Source organism: Physella acuta, unplaced genomic scaffold (genome assembly GCF_028476545.2).
Source record: "Physella acuta isolate Inbredline_101_S28 unplaced genomic scaffold, ASM2847654v3 ptg000317l, whole genome shotgun sequence".
Lineage (NCBI taxonomy): Eukaryota > Metazoa > Mollusca > Gastropoda > Physidae > Physella > Physella acuta.
Window position 1 is genome coordinate 51,160 of NW_026731836.1, and position 22,915 is coordinate 74,074.

At 33.2% G+C, this 22,915-nt stretch overlaps 2 protein-coding genes across 10 annotated transcripts; one reads left to right on the forward strand and one right to left on the reverse strand.

The window, feature by feature from the left end:
* The first annotated feature begins 1,647 nt into the window (after window positions 1-1,647).
* On the forward strand, window positions 1,648-11,790 carry LOC131940448 (stromal membrane-associated protein 1). 6 transcript variants are annotated; one of them, XM_059299078.1, is made up of 14 exons: window positions 1,648-1,857; window positions 2,986-3,119; window positions 3,294-3,379; window positions 3,727-3,817; window positions 3,992-4,063; window positions 4,612-4,717; window positions 4,837-4,854; window positions 6,208-6,284; window positions 6,468-6,594; window positions 7,183-7,317; window positions 8,941-9,086; window positions 9,383-9,481; window positions 9,965-10,030; window positions 10,415-11,790. In XM_059299078.1, the coding sequence occupies exons 1-14, from the start codon at window positions 1,740-1,742 to the stop codon at window positions 10,529-10,531; spliced, it is 1,392 nt and encodes a 463-aa protein (XP_059155061.1). In that variant the 5' UTR covers window positions 1,648-1,739; the 3' UTR covers window positions 10,532-11,790. The 6 variants fall into 6 exon arrangements, with proteins under 6 accessions (XP_059155061.1, XP_059155062.1, XP_059155066.1 ...); XM_059299079.1 differs by having other exon boundaries at window positions 6,471-6,594; XM_059299083.1 differs by lacking the exon at window positions 7,183-7,317.
* Window positions 11,791-11,831: 41 nt separating this feature from the next.
* LOC131940449 (uncharacterized) lies at window positions 11,832-21,746 on the reverse strand. Of its 4 annotated transcripts, none has more exons than XM_059299087.1 (5): window positions 21,723-21,746; window positions 14,205-14,306; window positions 13,299-13,417; window positions 12,734-12,866; window positions 11,832-12,499 (listed from the first exon to the last, which is right to left on the reverse strand). In XM_059299087.1, exons 2-5 carry the CDS (start codon window positions 14,290-14,292, stop codon window positions 11,832-11,834), a joined length of 1,008 nt encoding a protein of 335 aa, XP_059155070.1. In that variant the 5' UTR covers window positions 14,293-14,306; window positions 21,723-21,746. The 4 variants fall into 4 exon arrangements, with proteins under 4 accessions (XP_059155070.1, XP_059155069.1, XP_059155068.1 ...); XM_059299086.1 differs by lacking the exon at window positions 21,723-21,746 and adding an exon at window positions 15,146-15,215; XM_059299085.1 differs by lacking the exon at window positions 21,723-21,746 and adding an exon at window positions 15,091-15,212.
* Window positions 21,747-22,915: the final 1,169 nt, after the last annotated feature.

Here is a 22,915-nt window from a genome sequence, read left to right on the forward strand (position 1 = left end):
TAGATGTCCTCTACAAAGGCCAAGAAAGACACTGATCGCATAGCTAAAAAAGGATTTACAGTCTATTTTTCTTCAATTTTAACCATCCGTGACTGAGAGCAAGACAAACATTAGAGTCGATAGAGTAAATGGGTTATATAAGGGCACCTTACTGACTCCTGTTCAGTGTTTCTTCCAGACTTTTTTCTCTGGGGGGGGGGGGGGGGCGGACACTGTTAAAAGTATATATTTTCTAAAGAAATTCCATTTCGTTTGGGGGGGGGGGGGGACGACGGACGGAGCCCCCCCCCCCTCCTCTCGCGCCCGAAGAGATGCCTGGAAGAAACTGCTCCTGCTAAAGTAAAAAATTGTTTAAATAGAACACCCGGTCAATTTTCACCCTAACTTTAAAAAAAAAAAAAAAAACTCAAGCTTTCATCAAAGTTATAAACTAAAATCGTACGCCCGAATCCAATTAAGAGTAAGACTGTCAAATATCGGTCTACTTTTATGTGCAGGCCTATATTTCAACGAGCTAGAAGCTAATTATATATAGTACGATGAGTTTTTGGGCTAAATGATAGAAACCACAGCTACATAGGTTATTTTCAAGTATTTTATTTTTGTGTCAATGAGGTCTAATTCGAAAAAAAAAGAATGCTTATAGGCCTATATTCTTTAACCTTCACGTTTTATGTAAGTGCAAGCCACCCGTCCCAAATATTAGTAATGATGTCGACGATCCATAGGTTATAATTATATCGGATATCGGCCCTAAATAATAGTAGATATGCCTATTTATGTGATATAATGTTGGCTACTCTAAATGTTTTTAACTGTGTTTTTTAAAATGCAATTAAGTGAGGGGTAATAGTAGATTGAAGAGTATTTGTGGTGTAACTCTAACTGAGTCAACAGCTGTTGTAGGCACAATTATAGACTGTTTGATAACTAATATAATGACCTACTCTTGTAGAATTGGACTGACGTCACATTAATCGATTCATTTATTTAAAAAACCGTTACCTTCGATACAAGTGATCTATTTTTAGAACTAGTCTGATAATATTTTAAAAAAATAGATTCTGAGTATTTTGCTGCAGTGTTGTTGTTTTTTTCCTTCAAATTCGTAAATTATATTGTTATATTTTTTTCTCTACCTTCCCGAAGTTTATATTCTATGTTAATCACTTTATGCTAAAAAAATTCTTTACTTTATCTAGTTGCCAGAACAAAATTTTGAAAAACAGGACAAGGGAAAAAAGTTTTAAGTCTGACGACCTAAATTCACACATATTTTAGAAATTTAAAAAAATCGCTTAATTTGATGAAAATCGTATAGGATCTAATAACTCATAAATCTAACGCATAAATTATTACCAGTGGGTTTTTTAACATCGGGAAACAGTTACCCATCAAAATTTGATAATTTAGCAAAATAATACTAGGCCGTAGTCCAGTACTAAAACTGATCTAGCATATTCTCTTAACTGCATGAAACATCATAAATATTTTGTTCGTGAAATAGTCGTATTCAGAAAATAATTTTAAAAATTAAGTTCATCCAGTAACTAAAATTATAGATGCATGGTGACCCAAATTCAGTAAAACAATTAGCGATTTTGCCCACGTAACATAGCCCGTGACTAGATTACAGGAAATAGATTCGGTTACAGCCCCTTATTGCCTACTCCCTTTTCAGTATTCATTTCCTATTCAGTCTAGAAATATTAATAAAACATCATTTATTTTCATTCCAAATGTCCAGTTTTAAAGAAAAGGAGAGGGCCAAGGAACAGCAGGAAAAGTTTCAGGCTATATTATCGGCGCTTTTAAAAGATGAAGATAATAAATATTGCGTGGACTGTGATGCCAAAGGTAAAAAAATGGCCCGAAGTTGTCAAAGTGAAAGTTTCTCTTTTTCACTCTTGGAGTCTTTCTTTAGTTTACTTTTTTTTCTTTTAGTTTCTTAGAACCGCACACCAATTCAATTATTTAATCAAATAGGCACTCAGGCCCTATATTACATTGTAATTTATAAGCGCACTATATTAATATTTAGATAATTAAATAGCCTAGCCTAGATTCTAGATTCAAGTTCCAGTATTTAAAGTAGGAGTGTCAGTGATGACACTTGGTGACACTTAGCTACTAATTAATAGATTTCTACTTAATTAGTAAAGAGCTACTAATTAATAGATTTCTACTTAATTAGTAAAGTTCTTACTACTACTAGATCTAGTACTGGTATTAAGTATAACTAATCATAGTTTTGAGAGGTTGCTTACAAAAAGAAACTCAAGTAACATTAAAAAAGGAGTGTGGATTGTCCGATAATGGGACAATAACAATCTTCTTTAAAAGTAAAAAGGGTGTTAAGTTACTCATTCATACTACTGGTAATTAAGTAAATACACATATGAAAATGTCAATGCTAACTCAATTGCCCTAATTTCTAACCATAATGAGAACACAATACTACTACTACTAACAACCTAACACACCCATTTTCAGAAGAGTTAATTATTGGACATTGGTATTCTCAATCATCCCAAAGGATAATTACGAGCATTAAATTCTTACTTAAGATTAACAATTAACCTCATAAAAGTAGACCTACTTTAAACTACTTTTGTGTCTATCACTAATATACAAAGTAGGTCGATTATTTTTAATAGTTTATTTATTTTCATGAATACTTTAGCCTAACTGTAATAATTTTTCGGCCTGGGCCACTATAGCAATATAATAACAATTAGATATTCATTAGAAAAGCCAGTAAAACATAACTAACGCTTAATGTCCAGACTAGCTGTCCTATTTAATTAAATGTAATAGTTTTCTTTACATGGTAAGTCTAGTGTTTGCTGATATTACAAGCTAAATCACAGCTAAAACTTAGTCTAACACCTTTTAACCATGTGCATTAGTTTTATAGAATATTATTTGCTGGAAAAAAAAAGCATTTAAAAAAATGTAATTAGATTTTTTTTAAACTCCATGTAGGTCCACGATGGGCATCCTGGAATTTGGGCATCTTCTTATGCATTCGATGTGCAGGAATTCACAGAAACTTAGGTGTACATATTTCAAAGGTCAAGTCGGTTAACTTAGATACATGGACAGCGGAACAAATCTCAGTAAGTATCTATAGAGTGACATTGTTTTGTACAGTACTTTTTAAATGTTGAGGAAAATTCCCCATAACCATATCATTACACAAGAAATAGCCTACTTGTAAATGAATGTTATTAGATATTTTTCTTAAAGTCTTAGCTCATAAATGTATAATAAATAATTAATAAAATCTTCAGATGATGCAGGAGATGGGAAACAGTAGAGCCCGTGCAGTCTATGAAGCCAATATACCCGATGGATTTCGTAGACCACAAACAGATTCGTAAGTTTAGTTTCATGTTGATACTCTAATTTTTATATTAAGGAACTTCTTTAAACTGGACATATTTTAAGAATAGAAGTAATATTTTATACATAATAAAATATGGTATGTTACATAGCTGTTAAGAATCCTGAAAATGGCAAGCTTAACATTAAGAAATGTATATTTACTATCTACAAATAGACATATGCCTATGTTGTCAATTTTTAATTAAAGCTGGCTATAAAGCATTTTACTAAGGATAAAGTTAATAGCAAAAACGACATTTTTAAAAAAAGTTGCATGAAAAAAAGAGAAAAAAAATGTTTTTTAAAAATAAATAAATGAACTTTTCTTTATCTTTATAGAGCTTTGGAAGCATTTATACGATCTAAGTATGAACAAAAAAAATATATTGCTCAAGAGTGGGTTGCACCACAACCAAAAGTTCCAAAAGAAGTAAGTGTTAACTTTTACTAATCTTATAAGGCTTAAATCAGTTACTATATCATTTTATACAATAGTGATATATTTGCAGGTTAAAAAATATTTGAGGCTACTATCAATCTGAAAAGCTCTATTTATTTTTAAGATTGCTCATGTGATCTGTTGTTTATTTATATCTATGTACAGTTTCTAGATGATACAAAGACAGAAAAAAAAAAGAAAGTCAACAAACCAAGTGCATCACCATTACCCTTGAATGTGAGTACCAGTTAAAACAAAAAGATGAAATGATGATGATAAAATGTTGGAGCTTATATGACCAAATTAATTGTCAGTGGACACATGTTTTATGGTTTATGTTGGGGCTTATAGAACCAAAGTCACTTACCGAATTAGGTTGCTTTGTTTTAAACTTTTGTTTCTGTCAAATTTGTTGTTACTATTTTTGTTCGTGCTTCCCTCTGATCCCATAACTGGAGAGTGGCCTCTAAGTAATTTCCCAATAAATTCTATTCTCTTTAAACAAAAAATTGGTAGCTGGAGCAAACGTAATTATTGAAAGATCTAATGTGTATGTTAAGTAATAAGCATGGGGGTCTTTTATACTTTAAAAATCAAACTTGTTTCAATCCATGAGAATTATAATACACTTTCATACACCACTTTGTTTTCCATAATCTTTTTTTTTTTAATTTACTTTGCTTGTCTTTAAAATATTTATTAAAAGTTAATCTCAAATTACTAATCAAATACTTGCATGTGATCTCTGCCTAGCCATGATTATTTTTCTCTGCATGATTTTAAAGGCCCCAAAAGTGACCAGCAACATACAGCCAGTAGAAGCAGCAAAACCATCTCATCCAGAACCCCAGCCTGTCATCATTTCTGCTTCTAATGATCTCATTGGCTTGGGTGAGTTTTGGATACTTAAACATTTTACCCAAGTTATGAAACAAGTAAAATCATCAATATTATCTCTTTTTATTTTGGCAAACATTAAAATATAATTTAACTGAATTTTTTTTGTCTAGATTTAGGAATAACTCATCGTAAGTTGTCTAAGCTCTCTCAGGCTTTATAGCTTCTTATTTGCAACCATTTATTTATTTTTTATTTCCACCTTGGGTTCAGGCCTGGAAATTTATTTTCTTGAAAATCAACTCTTTATGGATTAAAAAACCAGCATTTTAGAGCAATAGTTTCAACAACTAAGAGCCTAGTTTTACTAACAGTATCTTGCTTAAAACATGATAATTACTTGACAGTAAACAACTGGGAAATTTGTCAGTGTTGCCTGAACATCATCTATCCTAACATCTTGTAGCGATCCAATGCTAAACAAATTCTGAATATTTGTAATGCTCCATATATAGCTATCCTGATGAATAGCCTGATTGAAGCTTGTCTTTACTAGTTATTCTAACTATCTTAAAACCTTTTATTTGTTGCAACCCTTTGACAGCTAATTTAACTGGAACAACTTCTGTTAATTTCCACTATTATTTCCATATTATTTTTTCCTAAACTTGATTTGATGCATGGGATTAATTATTGTATGAGGCCATTTCTGAATCAGGTTTTTGTGTGTGGGAATTCTTAATTTTCTATTTTCTAAGTATAATTTTGCATGTGTGATGTGTGTGACTGGGGTTAGTTAGTTTTCTACAGCAGTTTTTTTTATATAAACTCTATGGTACCACTAAACACACAGTCCCTTTTTGTTAAATTATATTTCATTTTCTACATTCATTTTTATAGTACAAATATCTGTCACAGCATTAAACTTAGAAGTTAAAATATCCACATTTAAAAGACTTAACTTCTGCAATAGAAGAAAAAACTATAAAATTCAAAAGGATTTCTGTTTATATTTATATAACAATCAAGGAGACAGGAAAGGTTCAGATAGGAGCATTAGGAGTTCGTTTATCAAGTTGTTAAACACAAATTTTAACAGAGCTGATAGATCTTATTAAGGGCTAAAGGTTCAGTTTACCCCTCAATGAAGCAGTGATTTGACTGGTTAATCCTAAACTGTGCTTTAAAATATACGTGATTTGTAAAAGCCATTTTCCACTATGAGGTTGTCTATATAAAATAATGCACCATGTATAATTATTGTATAGTTCTTACTTTATGTTTATACACCATGTCTAATTTATGTGGTTTATGAATTCAGCTGCTTCCCTATGTGGCTTCTTGTTGCTTTTGGTTTTTGGGGCTTTAATTTGAACTTTGGTATTTTTGAACTTTTGGTATTTGAACTTTTGGTATTTTATCATCTAAAAATGAAGTGAGTTGTTAAACTGTCTTTTCTGAAACAGATGCCTAGTACTAATGATAAAGATTCATTTTATTTTAAAGTCTGAGTATTTTTAAAAAAAAGATTTTCACTTTAACAGAAGTAGCAGCCCCTCCAGTTCAAAGTTCAGGTGGTAATGAGCTGTTGGATCTATTTGGTGGTGGACAAGAGACTGTGGTATGTTTTAAGTTCACTTGATTTCCTTGAGTTGAATAGTTAGCCTGCGATCGCATAGGGTTATTAGCTACCAATAAAAGCTTCCTGGTAACATCATCCTGGGCTAATTTGATTTATTGATTTTTACATAATTGTTTGGTAAATTCAAACTAGGTGATAAAAAAAAAAAAATTTAATTACCAGCAGACAAATGGGTCTCTAGATGGAAATCTATTTGAGCAAGGTGCAGAAGAAAAGAAAACATCAACTAAAGATTCCATTATGGCTTTGTTTGGGGGAAGTAATCAGACTCAAGTATACGGTGTACCAGGTTAGTGCATTTCTCTCTGTATTTCCTTTCTCTAAGTACTTTTACGTTGATGTTAATGACTAGTTTAATCATTGCTTCTATCTTGGTAAATACCTACTACTGAATTACTAAATGAGAATGAGTACTTCCAACAATACTTGTTCTGGTTTGTAAAATAACATTGCATGAGCTCACGACCCCTTTGACTGTTATAAATAGACAAAACTAATTACTAACAGATGAATTTGACAGGTGATTTGCAATCATTCATGGTTTTTATGTTGTTTTTTTATAAGTATTTAGTATAAAAACTTAAGGCTTAGACAAACATTTTTTGACATAGACAAAATTATAGGTATTCTTTGTCTGATTTGATGATAAATGTGTGAATGATAGTTCTCAATATATTTAGTGCATAATAAACTAACATTCATTTGTGTTGTACCCTTATGTGAAATGAAAAGGTGCACCCAAGTTATGTGATTCTGGAAAGAGCAAACAGATTTAGACTAATAAGACCAGGCTATACATTTTTTTCTTCTTTTGAGTTAATTCATAATGACAGCAGTTTTGTGTTAGTGGATAGCTTTAGTTAGTTTAATTTTTCAGCATCTTTCAATGATGTTTATAAGGAGCAAACTCAGCAGGGAAAAAATGTAGGCATGAATCCACTTGATAGCTTACATATGTATGGTCAGTATGCTCAGTCCATACACGGGACAGACAGGCTGGCATCACATTTTGGTAAAAATTCTATGGACATTTTATCTTGGGTTAGGGAAATATTCTTGAATAAACTTTGAGGCTTTGTATTTGTTGCATTATGTCATCTGCCCACCTCCCTTCCCTTTTAATTTATACATTATCTTGAATGCTAGCTTTCAAACTTTTAAAGTTTTACAACATTTACATAATATCCGGTTTGAAACTGTTATAAGCTGCTGAACACTTTATACACATCAGTTTTAAAAGCTTAAATCCAATGGACAAAATGTGAGACAAATGTGTAATTTTTCAGATTTTACGATAAAAGTTCTATTTGTAAACAATATAACACATTTTATAGTATGACAAAGTTTTATAAGTACCATCAGTGTCCCAAAATTTTTTTTTTTTTACTTTTTTGAAAGTACAACAGTAGTTCTTGCTCTTTACTTTTATAAAATATTTGCAATTAGTAATAAAACAGATAGTGTTAATTACCTCACAAGTTAAAGACAGTTACAAATACTTTAACTTGTGAGGTAACTAACACTATCTGTTTTATTACTAATTGACTTAACCTCACTGCAGCTACCATTTGTTTTTTTAAATATTTGCATGATTCCCATTTAAAATTATTCATCAAGTAAGCTATAGTTGTGTTTAAAAAAATAATCCATTCTTTTTTCCATGTTACAATTAAATAAAAACATCTGAATTTTTTTTTTGGAGAGAGATGATAATAAACTGTTTAAAATATTTGGAATACTTAACTTGATTACAGCATGTTTGTTTTCTGTGTATATTTTAGTATGATCAGTGTAGCATTAAAAATTATCATTGTGTCCATGATTATTGTTATGTTGACAATCAGCAACTGTTCATTGTTAAGGGAAAGCACACTATTATTTTTAGTTTAGCCATACTTTTTGTTTCTTGATGTGGCTTCTTCTTTTAAATTTTACTATGTTTTTTAGGTCATTGTCCCAAGCTATAATTTAACTACACAAAAATTAGTTTGAAATGTAAACTGTGTATATTACTCATTTGGAAATTTACATTGTGCTAGACTGACATCAGTGTGATATTAAACCACACCAACAGTCTGATGCAGTCAGCTAGCTCTTTTCTATTGTCCTTAATAAATATAAGAAAATAACTTTATAGTGACAAAGTTTCATAAAAATAGCTATTTTTTAAATTGCATAGCAGAAAATTTTAACATAAGTAACTGAATAAAGCATCATTATATTGCATTAATTTGCACTTTTTTTGCATAATTTTTTTATGAGCCTAATTAAAATGACATGATGTAATCTACATGGTTAGCTCTTCTTTAATTGTAATTTAAGGCATGTTTGTCTTACACTATTAGGTAACTTTTTTCATGGAATAGCTCTTAGGCTTTTGACAAATTTAGCATGACTTGATTCCATCCTGTATTATTTCACTCTTTTTATAGTTTTCACTGCAGTCTCAAGTTTTTATCTGTACTATTTTTTATTTACTACCATTTCTAAAATACTTGACTTTTATAAAAACATGCACGTTCTCATCACCAAAAGGTTGCTATAGAGCATGTATTTTTAACTGTTCAAACTGTATTATACTCATCACCGAATTATTAGACATATTTTTTTAAACTGATCAAATTTGCATGCGCAGGAGGTGTTTACATGCAACAGAACCAGCCTGTCTATCCTGGAATGATGGGACAGCCAATGGGTCAGCAGATGGGACAGCCAATGGGTCAGCAGATGGTACCACCAGGAATGGTTGGACCTACACCTGGCATGCTTGGACAAGGAATGGTAAGAATCATAACAAAGAGCAACAAATCCTGATGTTACGCCACAGTAAAATAAGAATTAGTACATTTAAATTGCTAGGTTCTGGTAAAAAAAAAAGATATACTGTACTTACTTTTTTTTTTAACCAAAGAACTAATTTTTCAAACACATTCTATATTCATTATTATCTGCGATGTTTGTTTACAAAATTCCATTTGTATAATCTTGTATATACATAATCTTGTCACTTGAAAAAATATTTTGCAACCTTCAGAACTTTAAGATAAGTGCTAGATGATTATTGTACTGTACTTTAGGGTATGATGGGACCCGTTGGTGGTGTAAGACCTCAAGCTATGGTTGGGCAGATGAATCCTATGCCAGGCATGATGGCACCAAGGAATCCTGCGTTAAATGTAAGTTCATAACAAGTGTTGGTAACTTCACATAAATTAATGACAATTACAGATAAAATGTACATTTTGAACTATTGTGTTTGTGGTTAAAAACTGAATAAAATGAAAACGTTAGACTTAGCTTGCCAAAAAAAACAAGGACATATTTAAGGGGATTCTTTGACATTAAGTGGAGTGGTTAGATGAAACCACAAATATTAATTTTTGTGGCAGCTACAAACTAATTAAATAATCAGGTCTAATTTCATCATCATGTTTACAGGAAGTGGGAAATATATTTTTAAAATTATTTGAATAATCATTTAAAATGTACTGAGTTTTTAAAAAAAAAACTACATTGGATCATTACTATCAAACATTAGTTCTTAGGTTAACCTATACTTTTTTGTAACTAGAATAAACTAATTTTTCTGTTATAAATTTGATAAGACTTATAAACTGGTTTGTAAATACATTAATAACATGATTTTAAAATTCCTTTAGATGCCAGTTTATGGAACACCAAACGTGTATAATTCCCAACAGCTTCAACAACTTCAGTATCAGCAGGTGAGAGAAACAAGGACTCTAATTTTAAGATTTTTCAATTTTTTTTACTTTCTTGATTAATATAAGTTGATCTTTTTTGAACAAAAATTTTTAAAATAATGAGCCAGCCTATGACGATATCACCTTTTTTTAAAAAGTTTACTTAGCAAGTTCTACAAGTGGATTCACATCATCTATTCTCTGTATAGAAATGTTGGTTTCTTATGCTAAAGTATAAATATAAAATGCATTATTTTTTTATAATATCCATTTCTAGACCTTCTGGATTAGAAAGAAACTGCTCTTTCTAATAATTATTTTTCCCCTGATGAAAAGCCATGTAAACTCTCCCCCCCCCCCCCCCCCCCCCATTTAATTAAAACAAGAACAATTCTCTCTTTTTAGATGCAGCAACAGATGTCCTCACTACAGCTAGGTGGAGCAGCTACTCAGCCAGTGAATCCTACTGGATGGGGTCAACCAAATGCTGGTCAGACTCTATCAACAAACTTATGGCAATAAGGTGGACATCTGTAGTTACTAGAGCTCATCTACAGCACAAATGTGGACTATGTTTTACATTTTGTTCAGTATAAATGAATTTAGTTCAGCGCATTGTATTCGTGATAAAATGTAGCTGTTCATTTTAACTCTTAATTTTTAAATATAGATATGTAATAAGGGTTCAAGAATATAAATTTGAATTGGTCACATCAGCCAGTTGATGGTGTGGTGGGGATGGTTTTTTTGGCCTGGTTCGCTTATGAAGGTTAATTCTGATTATTCCATTTCTTTGTACTCTTTCAAAGACTAGGTATTTAAATTATGCATAGGTTAAGAATATTCACACATAAAATTTGTTCAAGCATTTGGTATAGTAGCCATTTACATTCTGTACATATACATAAAATTCTCACTGGTTATTTTTAGGTAAAATTGACATAATAACTTCACATATCTTACATATATTTCTCACTTTTTTTGTGAATCACTGTAAATATGTGTCAGTAATGTGCTGTTTTTTTTTAGTTATTTATTTACCTTAGTCTGGTTTTATATGTTCTGATTTTTTTTCAGTCAAGTATTAGAAGATTCTCAGTGTTTAAATATATTTTAGTCTTGTGACAAAATAGTAAGCTGCATCTATGGTAAAGAATTTACCTCTACACATCGGAATTTACCTCTACACATCTAAATTGTTATATTGCTGTGTATAATATCTGTTTTTACGTAGATGGTTGTACAGATCGTTCAAGCAATTATATTGTAAAAACATGACAACTCTAGCTATGAAAATGTTTCTAGCTAAATCTTCTACACATTCTCTATAACAATTTACATATTCTGTGTAGTGTTGAAATGGGCTGTTCAATAATCAGAATGTGTAAACAGATTTTTGGCTACTTGTGCAAAAATGGCACTAGTTCTGGTTACATATAAAATATAATGATGTATTTTTATATTATAATGACCTGTTGTTGAATGAATTTTGTTACAGTGATTATAATTTTAAACTTATGTTTATATATATAGTAAATAAATTTTAAAAAACTATTAGTTCATAGTATTTATTGAAGTATAGTACATATACATTGATGTGCACATTTACAAAATATTTTTGTTCATTTAAAATTCCAATAGTTGATGTCTTATGTATTTTTCCCTCTCTCAATACTATCAACAATTTGATTTCTTAAACATGCACATTGTTCAGACATCACAAAGAGACATGTATGTATATATTGACAGATCAGAAACACCAATAAAATCCTTACACGAAATACTCTTGTGTCTAGTATTTTATATCTATGGTTGATTCTCATCACCTGCGCCTCTTGGCGTTCTCAGAGGCAGGGCTGTTTGTAGAGGACACATGCCTTGTGCGTTTTGTTCTTTTGGGGGAGGGTTCATGAGAACCAGGTGTTTTGCTGGAGCTGTGGTTAGATTTAGTCTCTGAGCGTATTGGCGTATTCAGACGATTCTCAGCTTTGCTGGCTGAGGCTTTACTTTCAGACTTCACCTCACTCTTGGGTGTGTGACTGGATGATTTTGAATCATGTTTGCTCTCAGACTTAGGGGTATGGCTGATGGGTTTAAATTCTTGTTTAATATCAGATTTTGGGGTGTGGCTACTTGACTTGGAATCATGCTTATCAGGCTTGGGTGTATGGCCAGGTGGCCTGGATTCTTGCTTGATATCTGATTTTGAAGAATGACTGGATGGCTTTGAATCTTGCTTTTCAGACTTGGAGGTATGACCTGCTGGCTTAGAGTCTTGTTTGCTTTCTGATTTTGGCGTATAGCTGGTAGGCTTAGCATCATGTTTAAATTCAGACTTTGGGGTATGACTTGCTGATTTTGATTCCAGTTTGTTTTCAGACTTTGGGGTAAGGCTGATTGGCTTGAAATCTAGTTTGCTTTCTGATTTAGAGGTATGGTTTGGAGGCTTAGGGTCTGACTTGCTACTCTTACTAGATATCTTCACCTGACCTACAGAGATTAAAGATCTAAGAATTATGTTTCTCAATTTTTCTTTATTAAAAGAATTGTTTGTAATTTTTAAGCAATTCTTTTACAGCATGACTTGAGTCTTAAAATATGTTTTTATTAAGATCTAATTATTTAAAATTGGTAACCTTTTTATTTATAGCTGCAACTAAATTGAATGTTAACAAATGTAATAAATATTCTAACTGAATTTCATTTTAAATTTGCTTTACCCACCTTCTGATTTGCCATCTTCTGTGGAAGGTAAGCCAAAGAATGGGGTTCTTGGAAAACTTTGATCATTCATTTCATTTTCATGCAACTCAAACTCTCCCTCTTTGTTTGGAAATGGCAAAATTTCTGATTCATTCTGAAATGTAAAAACTTTGTTTAATCACAATAGTTAGGTGACAGTTTAAAAGACAGAATAAAGTTGTCAAGGCAGGATTAATAGGTGGATAAAAAACTTACTAAATGATTTTATTTAAAGAATTAAACTATTTAAAACAGTTTTACATTCAATAATTCTTCAGTCATTTTAATTTTCTTTTTTTCTAGAAATTCTTTGAAAACAACTGTGGTGAAAAACAAATAAATAGTTAACATTTTAAAATATTTTAACAGAATTCCAGGTAAAACTAACTTTAATTTTTACCACCGTCTAATAAAAAAAGTCGTATATATTTTTTTGCAAGTTACAAAATCAAGTAGGGGCCTACTGGTTTTTAAATAAAAGTCACTAACTCTGTTCTTTAAACAAATAGCTTGTGGTTTTATAAAAGTTACTGAAATGTATAAATACCAGTGCTTGCAAATCATAAAGGGTTGACAGGTGAGTCCAAATATCTTGAGCAGAAATCTTTTTACACATTGAGCTAAGTCTATCATGAATTGATAACATTTGGAAGTGTCGATTTACTCCTATGGAAATAAAAATATATGAAAATGTAGCCAAACTGATAGATAATTCTTCATAAACCAAGTGATGTTTGTCAAAACAAAACCTTGATATTATAATTACTAAATTCAAAATTAAATTAAGACATAATTTTGTAGTAGTGAAGCTAATAAGCAATTAGGTCTACCAACAGCATTTCTCACATCTCTAGAGTATATCTGCTATGGAACTGAGTGCATTAAACTTATGGAAAAACCTATACTACATTTAAAGTTTCTGGAGTTTTGTTAATCATTATTGCTCCAAATACAGTTATTTTTAAACTAAGTATGTATGACTACTACTTCTGTGTAGACTATGACACAAAGAAGTCCGTTAGCATTTGTGATAATTATCTGCCACATCAAGCAACCAAGTAAATTTCAAGTATAGAGATATCTATGACTGACAATAAACTGTCACCTCAAAATAGTGCACATTTCAGGCTTTACAACATGTATTAAATTTTGTTTAATGCAATTTCATTTTCATATTGCTTACAATCTAATATAAAAAACCTAGATTTTATGTTTCAGACTTAAAACATAACCTTAAAGGGTAGTATCTAGATCCCAAATAATTTTAATAATATGTAGTTAATCAAGTTGCCATAGTAGAGGACTTGGAGATTAAAATCCCTTTTCATCTTAATTTTGAATAATTGACTGTTAAATTTTTAAGATGTGAATGTCACAATATTTTGAAAAACATAACAAAAAGTTATTTTAAAATAACTTGTCTAAATACAATCAAGATCTTAAAACAAATTACCTGCAGGTTTGTGCCCTCGCATTGCATGAAAAAGATTAACTTCCATATCAATATTCCACATTGTTTCATTTGAATCTCCAGACATCATGAAGGTTGGCTAATCTATCCACAATGAATACAAAAAAACTGTTTAAATTTTAAATACAAAGTTAATGTTTAAAATCTCTAGTGGACGATATTTTGAGTCAACCCTTTGTATTCCCAGCAGAATGCCGGCAAAAACTCAGTTACACAAATTATTAGTGAAGTACTCTGAAAGTACTTTCAAAGTACTGAACCCCCACTTGGTAGTTAACTAAATAATAATACACAAACCCATGGCCGGCTGGCTAATGTCAACCCTAACCCAAACCCTGGTCCTACCATATGGCATATACACCTAACCCTAATTTCTAACCAGGAAATTAGTCGAGATTACAATACAAACAACCCAACACACCTATATTATGGAAAAGTCTATTATCGGACACCGGTATCTATAATATTATTAATAATTAATAAATTAATAATCATCCCTCAACTTCTCTACTCTACTGACTTGACTGAACTCTAACCAAACTTAATTTATAATAAATAATTAGATCTACTAGGCTATTAACTTAACCTGTACTGTCATAACTGACCCTAATGCCTAATACTATAATACTATCACTATAAAAATATAAATTCATAAAGAAATACTCCTAATATTTTTAGACCCTGCCCTGCCCTAATGTCCAAATGATTAATTTAAAAATAATTTTTGTCACTTGTGTGTTTTGGGTTTGGTTGTGTTTACAATAAAATTATTTAAAATAGGCTCAACCGGAGGTGAACGTGAATGCTCCTAATCTAACTAAACCTAGAGATCATACTAGAAATCTAGATCTAGATTCTAAATACTTACACACAAAAAGTAATAAAGTAGGCCCCTTTTGACTAAAATTAAAATATAGATCTACCCAAACAGTTGAAAGAGAGCACTCTGCCAAGCTTCCACTTTTTACTGTTAGAAACTGGAATATAGATCTACAATCTACATCTAGTCTTTCTATATAGATCTAGATTAGATCTCTAGAGATTTTATTTCGCTTTTTTTGTTGGTCGCATTTTCATATAATATAACTTATCTTTATAGTTCTAAATCTTCCCATATTTTTTAACATTTAGATCTAGATATATTTGAACACTATAATTTTACTAGGCATGCTGCCCAGCTTCGCTTAGGCTTTCGAAAACATTGAGAATTTGAATGCTTAATTAATTCGCCCGAAGGTCGGTCTACGACCTCAAGAGTTATGAAGAGGTTCCTCCGTGGACATTTTTTTTCGATTTATAGCTCATATAAGGTACCGGTCAGTCGAGGTCAGTTTTGACCCCCACATCGTAGCCTTTTCGGCCAACCGGCCCCCGTGTTCTGTCGCACCAAGGCAAGATCATGCCAAATTTGAAGCGCCTGCGGCGCCGGGAAGTGCCCTATCGGACACCCGACAATCTAGATCTAGATCTAGATTCCTAAAAGAATTTTTTTTTAAATTTAGCCCGAGCATAATAAAAAAGAATACATTAACCAAGTTGACTTGCTGTGTCTCGAACCCGCACCACCTGCGTGGTTTAATGTACACTAACATCTCCGCTATTTAGGCACCTTATAAAATACGGAGAATGAAACACGTATTTTAAAATCTTAACTTACGCGAATATGCCTATTCTTTCAAATTAATTTTTTATCCCAAATTAGCCAGTTCCAAACAAAGATTTTGTATAAAATAAATAAGTCTTGAAATAGTTTAGTCCTAATATAGACATTTATTTTTGGAATTGATTTTAGAGAAGTTAGAGTCTAAATCTAGATCTTAGCGTCTACGTCTAGATCTAGTTATTGCGTAGATTTAGATTTAGATTTAGTCTAGATCTAGAATCTCTAGATCTAGAATCCAAATACATAAAATAAATTTTATGAGTTTAGGCCGGAAAAATTGTATTGTATACATTTCATAGTGTACGTAGATCTAAATCAAATTTGAATGAAATAGTTCATTTCTTTTCATTCTTAACACGGCAGATGACGTCATTAGTTAATGTATAAGCAATAGTGACGTCACAGTTTTATGCGTTCTTTTTCACATATATTAATGCTTTTCCGGTTGCATAAATAATACTGTTTCTCTACATTCGAATACGCCTTAAATTTTTATTTTTCTTCTTTAAGTAAAATTGTGGTTATACATTTAAAACATCTAACATATTATTTTCAACAAAAGTCCGTAAAAAATTCTCGATATATCGCTGCCGTTTCTGACGTGATGTCCGGCGAAAATTTTTTGCGGACAGAGAAAGAGAGAGAGAGAGAGAGAGATGTGCGCACATTGGGCTTTTATAAATTAGGATTTGTTTTTATGTCAATTATGAACAATAACGCCCTTTAATTTACATAGATATTTGAAAAGCCCAAACGGAAACTCGGGCAGACTTAGACCTATCAGACACAGTAGTTATCAGTTATAGTCAGTGGCGTAGCCAGGATCGTCTCAAGGGGGGGGGGGGGGGTCCAATTTGTACCCGGGGACAAACTTTCGATTTGCACCCCGCTCCCTTCAAACTTTCGATTTGCACCCCCCCCCCCTCAAACTTTCGATTTGCACCCCCCATACTTTTTATATATATACCGATGGTCTATGGGGGGGGGGGTATGACCCCCCTAGCCCCCCTGCCTACGCCACTGGTTATAGTAGGGTCCATTTCCACCCCCCCCCCCCCCCTCCATGCTTTTACCCTTAGCCTAACCAGTGGTTCTTAACCTGTGTTCGACCGTTCCCCTAGCGTTCGCTGAGTCAGTGGTGGTGAAGACACTCACATGACTCATATGCAATTGGATTTAGTGCGGACGATAGAACTAGCCTATGACAGACACAGTTCATATACGACGACAGCGCGACGGCACAATATGGCTATTAATAAAGTGCGTCAGATAGAGAAAACGCGTATCGTGATATTTCTATATCGAGGAAACCATTACGTCACGATACACGCACACCACAAATCGCGTCAAGGCCACATAGGAGCTAATTTGTCCAGAGGCGTAGCAATGGGGGAGGGGCAGGGGGGGACATATGTCCCCGGGCGCCGACCTTAAGGGGCGCCAAAATGGGTTGTAAAAACAAATTAAAATGTCATTTTAGCTGCATTTTTTTTAGTTTCACGAGGGGGGGGGGGGTGCAAATAGAAAGTTTGAGGGGGTGTGCAAATCGAAAAGTTGAGGGGTGAGGGTGCAAATCGAAAATTTGCTCCCAATGGGTGCGTTAAATTGAAAGTTTGTCCCCGGGCGCCGGGAAGGGTCGCTACGCCTCTGAATTTGTCGTACGTATACGTAATCAATGTGACGAACATACTTTTAATTTCTTTATATGTGTACGTATTGTGACGAACATACTTATGTGACGAACATACTTTTAATTTGTATATCGTGGCCCTGCAGTAACCCACTTTGTGACCGTCAAGATGGTACGTCGTGTGATTCACATGTAGGCTATAATAGAGCTTCCTGATTGGTATTAGCGTCATAACTGCATGATTTGCAATGCCAAAATGAGCACCGGCAAGACTAAATAAAGGACCTCCTTAAGTGCTTTATGCTTCATGGAGATGGAAAATACAGCAGCGCTTTCTGAAGGGCGTTTCTGAACTGGTTCTTTCTCTCACATAAGAATGTGAAGTGCAGCCATTTTTAAATGTAAAAGAACGGCACCATTAGCCATATCCTAGGTCGGTTACACCACAAGCAGTGTTTCTTTCAGGTATTTTTCTACGGGGTGTGGGGGGGGGGGGGGGAGACTGGTTAAAGTATATAATCAGAGTTTCTTCCAGGCATCAGTTCGGGGGGTGGGGGGGGGGGGGGGGGTGGGGGGGGGTGGCAGAGCCCCCGAAGAAAGTCTATCGCCCCCCGAACGAAATGGAAATTATATAGAAAACATACCCCCCACCCCCGGAAAATGTTGACCGCCCTCCCCCCGGAGAAAAAAGTCTGGAAGAAACACGGCATATATTTTGAATTTCGTTTAGGGGAAGTAAACGTGCTTCGGGGAAAGGGGGAGGGGCGGTGCTGGAAGAAACTTTGATTACAATGAATAAAAAAAAACAATAAAGTTTCATTTTAAAAATGTAGGCAATATTTGTGAAAAGGGGTGTATATTTTCACACCCTCTGCCGATGACACCCCCCCCCCCTTGTCCACACACACACACACACAAGCATGTTTTGTGCTTAGCTCGCTAATAGAAATCGTGTTTTTAATTTTGCAATAGTAATGACTAGCTGGTAGATTAAAATGGTGAAGCAACACGAAGGTGATAAGAGACTGTCTCTTAAATGGGACCATCCATGCATAGATTACGTCACAAAAACTTGACGATTCTATACCCCCCCCCCCCCCTCCCCAATATTACTTGCTTAATTGTAATCACAAGCAGAGTGCCCCTACAACGATATTACTATTACTAAGTATTGCCTTCTACGCTAAGTTCAGTATACAGGTCTAATTGATTTAAATATTCAATTCAGATGAACTGTACTAGATCTTAGACCTACATGACATGACTGTATAACAAAACTGTTTGATAGCAGGTGAAACTATCCATAAAAACAGGCGCTGATTGTTTCAAGTCTTTTTTTTTAAATAAGTAGACATATTTCTTATCTAGCTAAGGTCTAACTTTTTAATGAAATTCGGATGATTAGCGTATGATATAATTTTATTCTATTTTAATGTATTTAAAGGCACCTTGAATAATGAAGTTGTTAGCCTGGGGCTAACGGTGAACATTATTGAAATTCAATATTAGTTTCCAGCATTTTATTATATCTGAAGTGAATCATTCTTCATTATAATTTTTTTTGAACGTACTCTCTTCTATCTAGTACTTTTACTCATAGGTCTATATTTTCAATTTCCAGATTTGTTTTTAAAATAACGTGTGAGTATTTGATATGTTGTTCACATGGTTTGTTTGGAAAAGAGATATAATTAAACCACAATGTAGCATATTAATCTTGTTGGATACAGTGTTTCTTCCTTCTTCCAGACTTGTTTCCCCCCCCCCCCCCCCCCCCCGGGGGGGGGGGGGGCGGACATTGTTAAATGTAAGGGGGGGAGCGGTAGACTTGCTTGGGGGGGGGGGAGAGCCCATCCGAAGAGATGTCTGGAAGAAACTCTGGTTGGATATAATTAATACAGGCAGCATGTGCTATTTCATTTCATGTTTTTTTAGCACTGGCGTTATACTAGTTATACTAGCAGTGTTTCTTCCAGACTTTTTTCTCCGGGGGGGGGGGGGGGGGCGGTAGATTTTCTCCGGGGGGGGGGGGGGGGGTGCGGACACTGTTAAAAGTATATATTTTCTAAATTATATAAATTTCATTTCGTTGGGGGGGGGGGGTAGAATTCACCCCCCACCCCGAAGAGATGCCCGGAAGAAACTCTGGTCACATAGGCCAGGTGTCATTCGATTCGGTAATTTTTCATGTCACTTGGCTCTCTCAGTATAGATTGTCTCCATGCCTACTACATTTAATGGTATTCTTTTTTCAGAATACAGTAGGCTTAACCTCTACGAGTTTTTGTGTCTAGGCGTATTTACCCCCCCCCCCCCCCCTCGACAATCTTTTAAAGCCGTACGTAGAGTTGCTAAAAGTTATGACTAAATAAACAATTATTTCAAGGCGCCTTCCCCCCCCCCCCCCCCCCGAAGAAACTCTACTAACACCCCCACGCCTCCTAAATAAATGGAAAGAAAATAATTAAATTTATACTTTGACCAATGTCCACCCACCCCCTCCCCATGAAAAATGCCCGAAAGAAACACGGGGCCAACACAGTCCCACAAAAACCTTAAACAATAAAAAAAAAATCTAACGCCACATCATTTTCCCGCAGTTCCATCATTCTGATATAAATAAAACGGGAGTGATCTCCCCTAAACTTTCTCGAATATTCTAATATAACACTACGTGGGATGGCAACTCGGAATATAGACAAGATTTTTGTTTATTTAAACTTTTAAAAATAGAATAGAATCTAGTAGAAAAAAGAATTGCGCACCAAGCGAACGCCAAAACAAAATGTGCATAATAGTGTGCAATATTATTAGTACTTTATAAATTTATTTGCGTTTTTTGAGAAATCGGAAATAACGTAAATTAGTACTTCCGGTCAACGGAAATTACTCAAAATTGGATAGAAGGTAGAGAATTAGATATTTTACTTACATGTGAAATTTCATTTATCTATCTGAAATAGTACTCAAGTGATAGACTTTTGAAAAATTCAAAGTAGAAAAAGTACCACTTCCGGTTATCGGAAATCGCTCAAAAGTTGATACGGATCTACGATTTTGATAAAATACTTATATATGAAATTTCATCAATTTAGCTGTAACGGTACTCAAGTTATCGTGTTTACGCACAGACAGACAGACACACACACACACACACGCAGACATACGGACAAGATTGCAAAATTATGTTTTTCCGTATCAGTGAGGTGTAAAACGTCGAGATTTGTAAGAATCTCGATTTTTTTTTGCACGATTACAAGACTTTCTCTATACTTCGTATATACGAGAAAGTAAAAAGAAATGGACTGTGTTGAATCCCGCAACATCGATACACTTGAGACTGAGCAGATTTTGTACATCACGGATATCTATTTGAAAATGTGTGATAGCTTAGCTACTATGCATGTTTTGAATATATAATCCCTCAGTTTAATACGCACGCCGATCACAAGACAGGCGTTTCTATTTCTCTTTCATTAATTTAGCTCACCAATCTTGCTTGTTTTCATTAATTTTTATCCCCCCCCCCCCCAAAAAAAAGTCGCTATTATACTGTCCGAAAAATGCTTGTCTTAATTCATTTATTATTTTCCGAAAAAGGCGCCATATTTTGTTATAAAAACAACATTTATAATAATATAAAGTATATAAATAGCAATGTTTTTTACTACTAGAATGACTGCACATTATTACAATTTGTTATTTTTCAGCTTTTTATTTTAGGCATAGATCTATATTCCTATATATAGATCTAGTATGCCTACATATAAAAACCTATGCTTATCTAAGTATATATATATATATATATATATATATATATATATATATATATATATATATATATATATAACCTATGGTGTAATCAACTCAATGATATAAACGCCGAGAAAATCAACATAGATCTACCAACAGTTGAAAAAAAAATTGTCGTATTGTAATTTATTTTTAGAATTGAATGGATTGTCAATGAATTTTTAGAATATATTAGATTTCTAAAACATCAAAGTGCTTGGCCTTACTACTAAACGACAATATTTATAGATTCTAGTAATCTAATATTTTTAAAAACGAATATTAAAAGTGAAAAAAAAAGCTGTAAGTTCGACATTGCAGTTACACACTAGAAAATCTATATTTAGCAAAACATTTCTCATGTAGAAAAAAACAACTGTAGATCTAGGCCTTAACCTAGATTTTGCTACCCCACCTTGCCTTCCCCTCAAATAATTGATAGCTAAACAACATTCTAAATTAGCCTTAGATCAAAATCTTCAAAGCCCTTTCATTTATTTACATATGTTGAGCTTGACTCTGTGTATACCTATAGTTTTTATGCTAAAGAGAAATTGAATAAATATGTGTTTTCTTCATGCACATGGCAACATTTAATTTGTCTAGTAAGGGAAGTCTACGGAATTAAATTTAATAAATAATGTTGGATAGGCAAAGCCTAGCCTAAAAAATAGTAGGCCTAGGCTAAGCTAACCTTGACCCAAAGCTTTAACGAAATAGTGCGCGCGCATTGCCGACAATATTTTGTCTTCGTATTATAATTTTCAAATTGTACGATTTTAAAGAAATTATTGCTACTTGACACATTATTCTTTAAAAATACCAAGAATTTTAAAATTTAAGTAAACTACCATCTATATTATTTGACAAACGCTATGCACGCACAATTTGTTTACGAAGACAAAGTGTGAAACGCGTCGTCATTAGCATGATTGCCAAACAGTAAAAATGCCAGTTAGGCCTTTAAATTTTTTGAAAAAATCGTTAATCGACTAATCTTGGACTCTTAAAGTGTGAGACGATTTTAATAGTTAAACTTACAGCAAGTAGAAATATATAAATTTATAGTGTTTTGGTAAACCGAATAAGTGATACTGTGAGACATTCTGGCACGACTTCTTTTTAAAGCTAATATATTCTCTCAGCCAAGAGACACAACGAGTTTCAGTTACTATAAGACACTGATACGATTCAGTTAAAGTAAATGAAATAGATAAGTATGTATTAGCAATTATTTGAAACAATATTGTTGAGACATTCGATAAGTTGCATCTTGCAGGTTGAGCAAATCAAATGGCAAACATATTGAGTTATATATATCTATTCAAAGTGATGGTGGTATCTTAGAACAATACAATTTGGTGTTTATTTAGCTTCACTGGTGGATTATAAAGAATTAATTGAATTAAAATTAAAAATGATAAGCAAATAGGTAAAAATTAAATTACCTACAATTCCAATATAATATTGAAGGCCAAAAAATAAATATATTTGGTTTAACAAAAAAGTACCTGGCCTTCTTGTCGACAACCAGTGGCGCACATGTAGGGTGATATTAGTAATCCATTGCAAATATCACAGTTCCAGAGTTGTAGCGTTCTCAACACA

Excerpts from the sequence above, each read along its gene's own strand:
- LOC131940448 (XM_059299078.1), top strand. The coding sequence starts at position 1,740 with ATGTCCAGTTTTAAAGAAAAGGAGAGGGCCAAGGAACAGCAGGAAAAG. Across the intron at positions 3,120-3,293 it reads GGACAGCGGAACAAATCTCA|ATGATGCAGGAGATGGGAAA; the intron begins GTAAGTATCTAT and ends TAAAATCTTCAG. Across the intron at positions 3,380-3,726 it reads CGTAGACCACAAACAGATTC|AGCTTTGGAAGCATTTATAC; the intron begins GTAAGTTTAGTT and ends TTATCTTTATAG.
- LOC131940449 (XM_059299087.1), bottom strand. The coding sequence starts at position 14,292 with ATGATGTCTGGAGATTCAAATGAAACAATGTGGAATATTGATATGGAA. Across the intron at positions 13,418-14,204 it reads GCGAGGGCACAAACCTGCAG|GAGTAAATCGACACTTCCAA; the intron begins GTAATTTGTTTT and ends TTATTTCCATAG. Across the intron at positions 12,500-12,733 it reads AGAAGATGGCAAATCAGAAG|GTCAGGTGAAGATATCTAGT; the intron begins GTGGGTAAAGCA and ends TAATCTCTGTAG.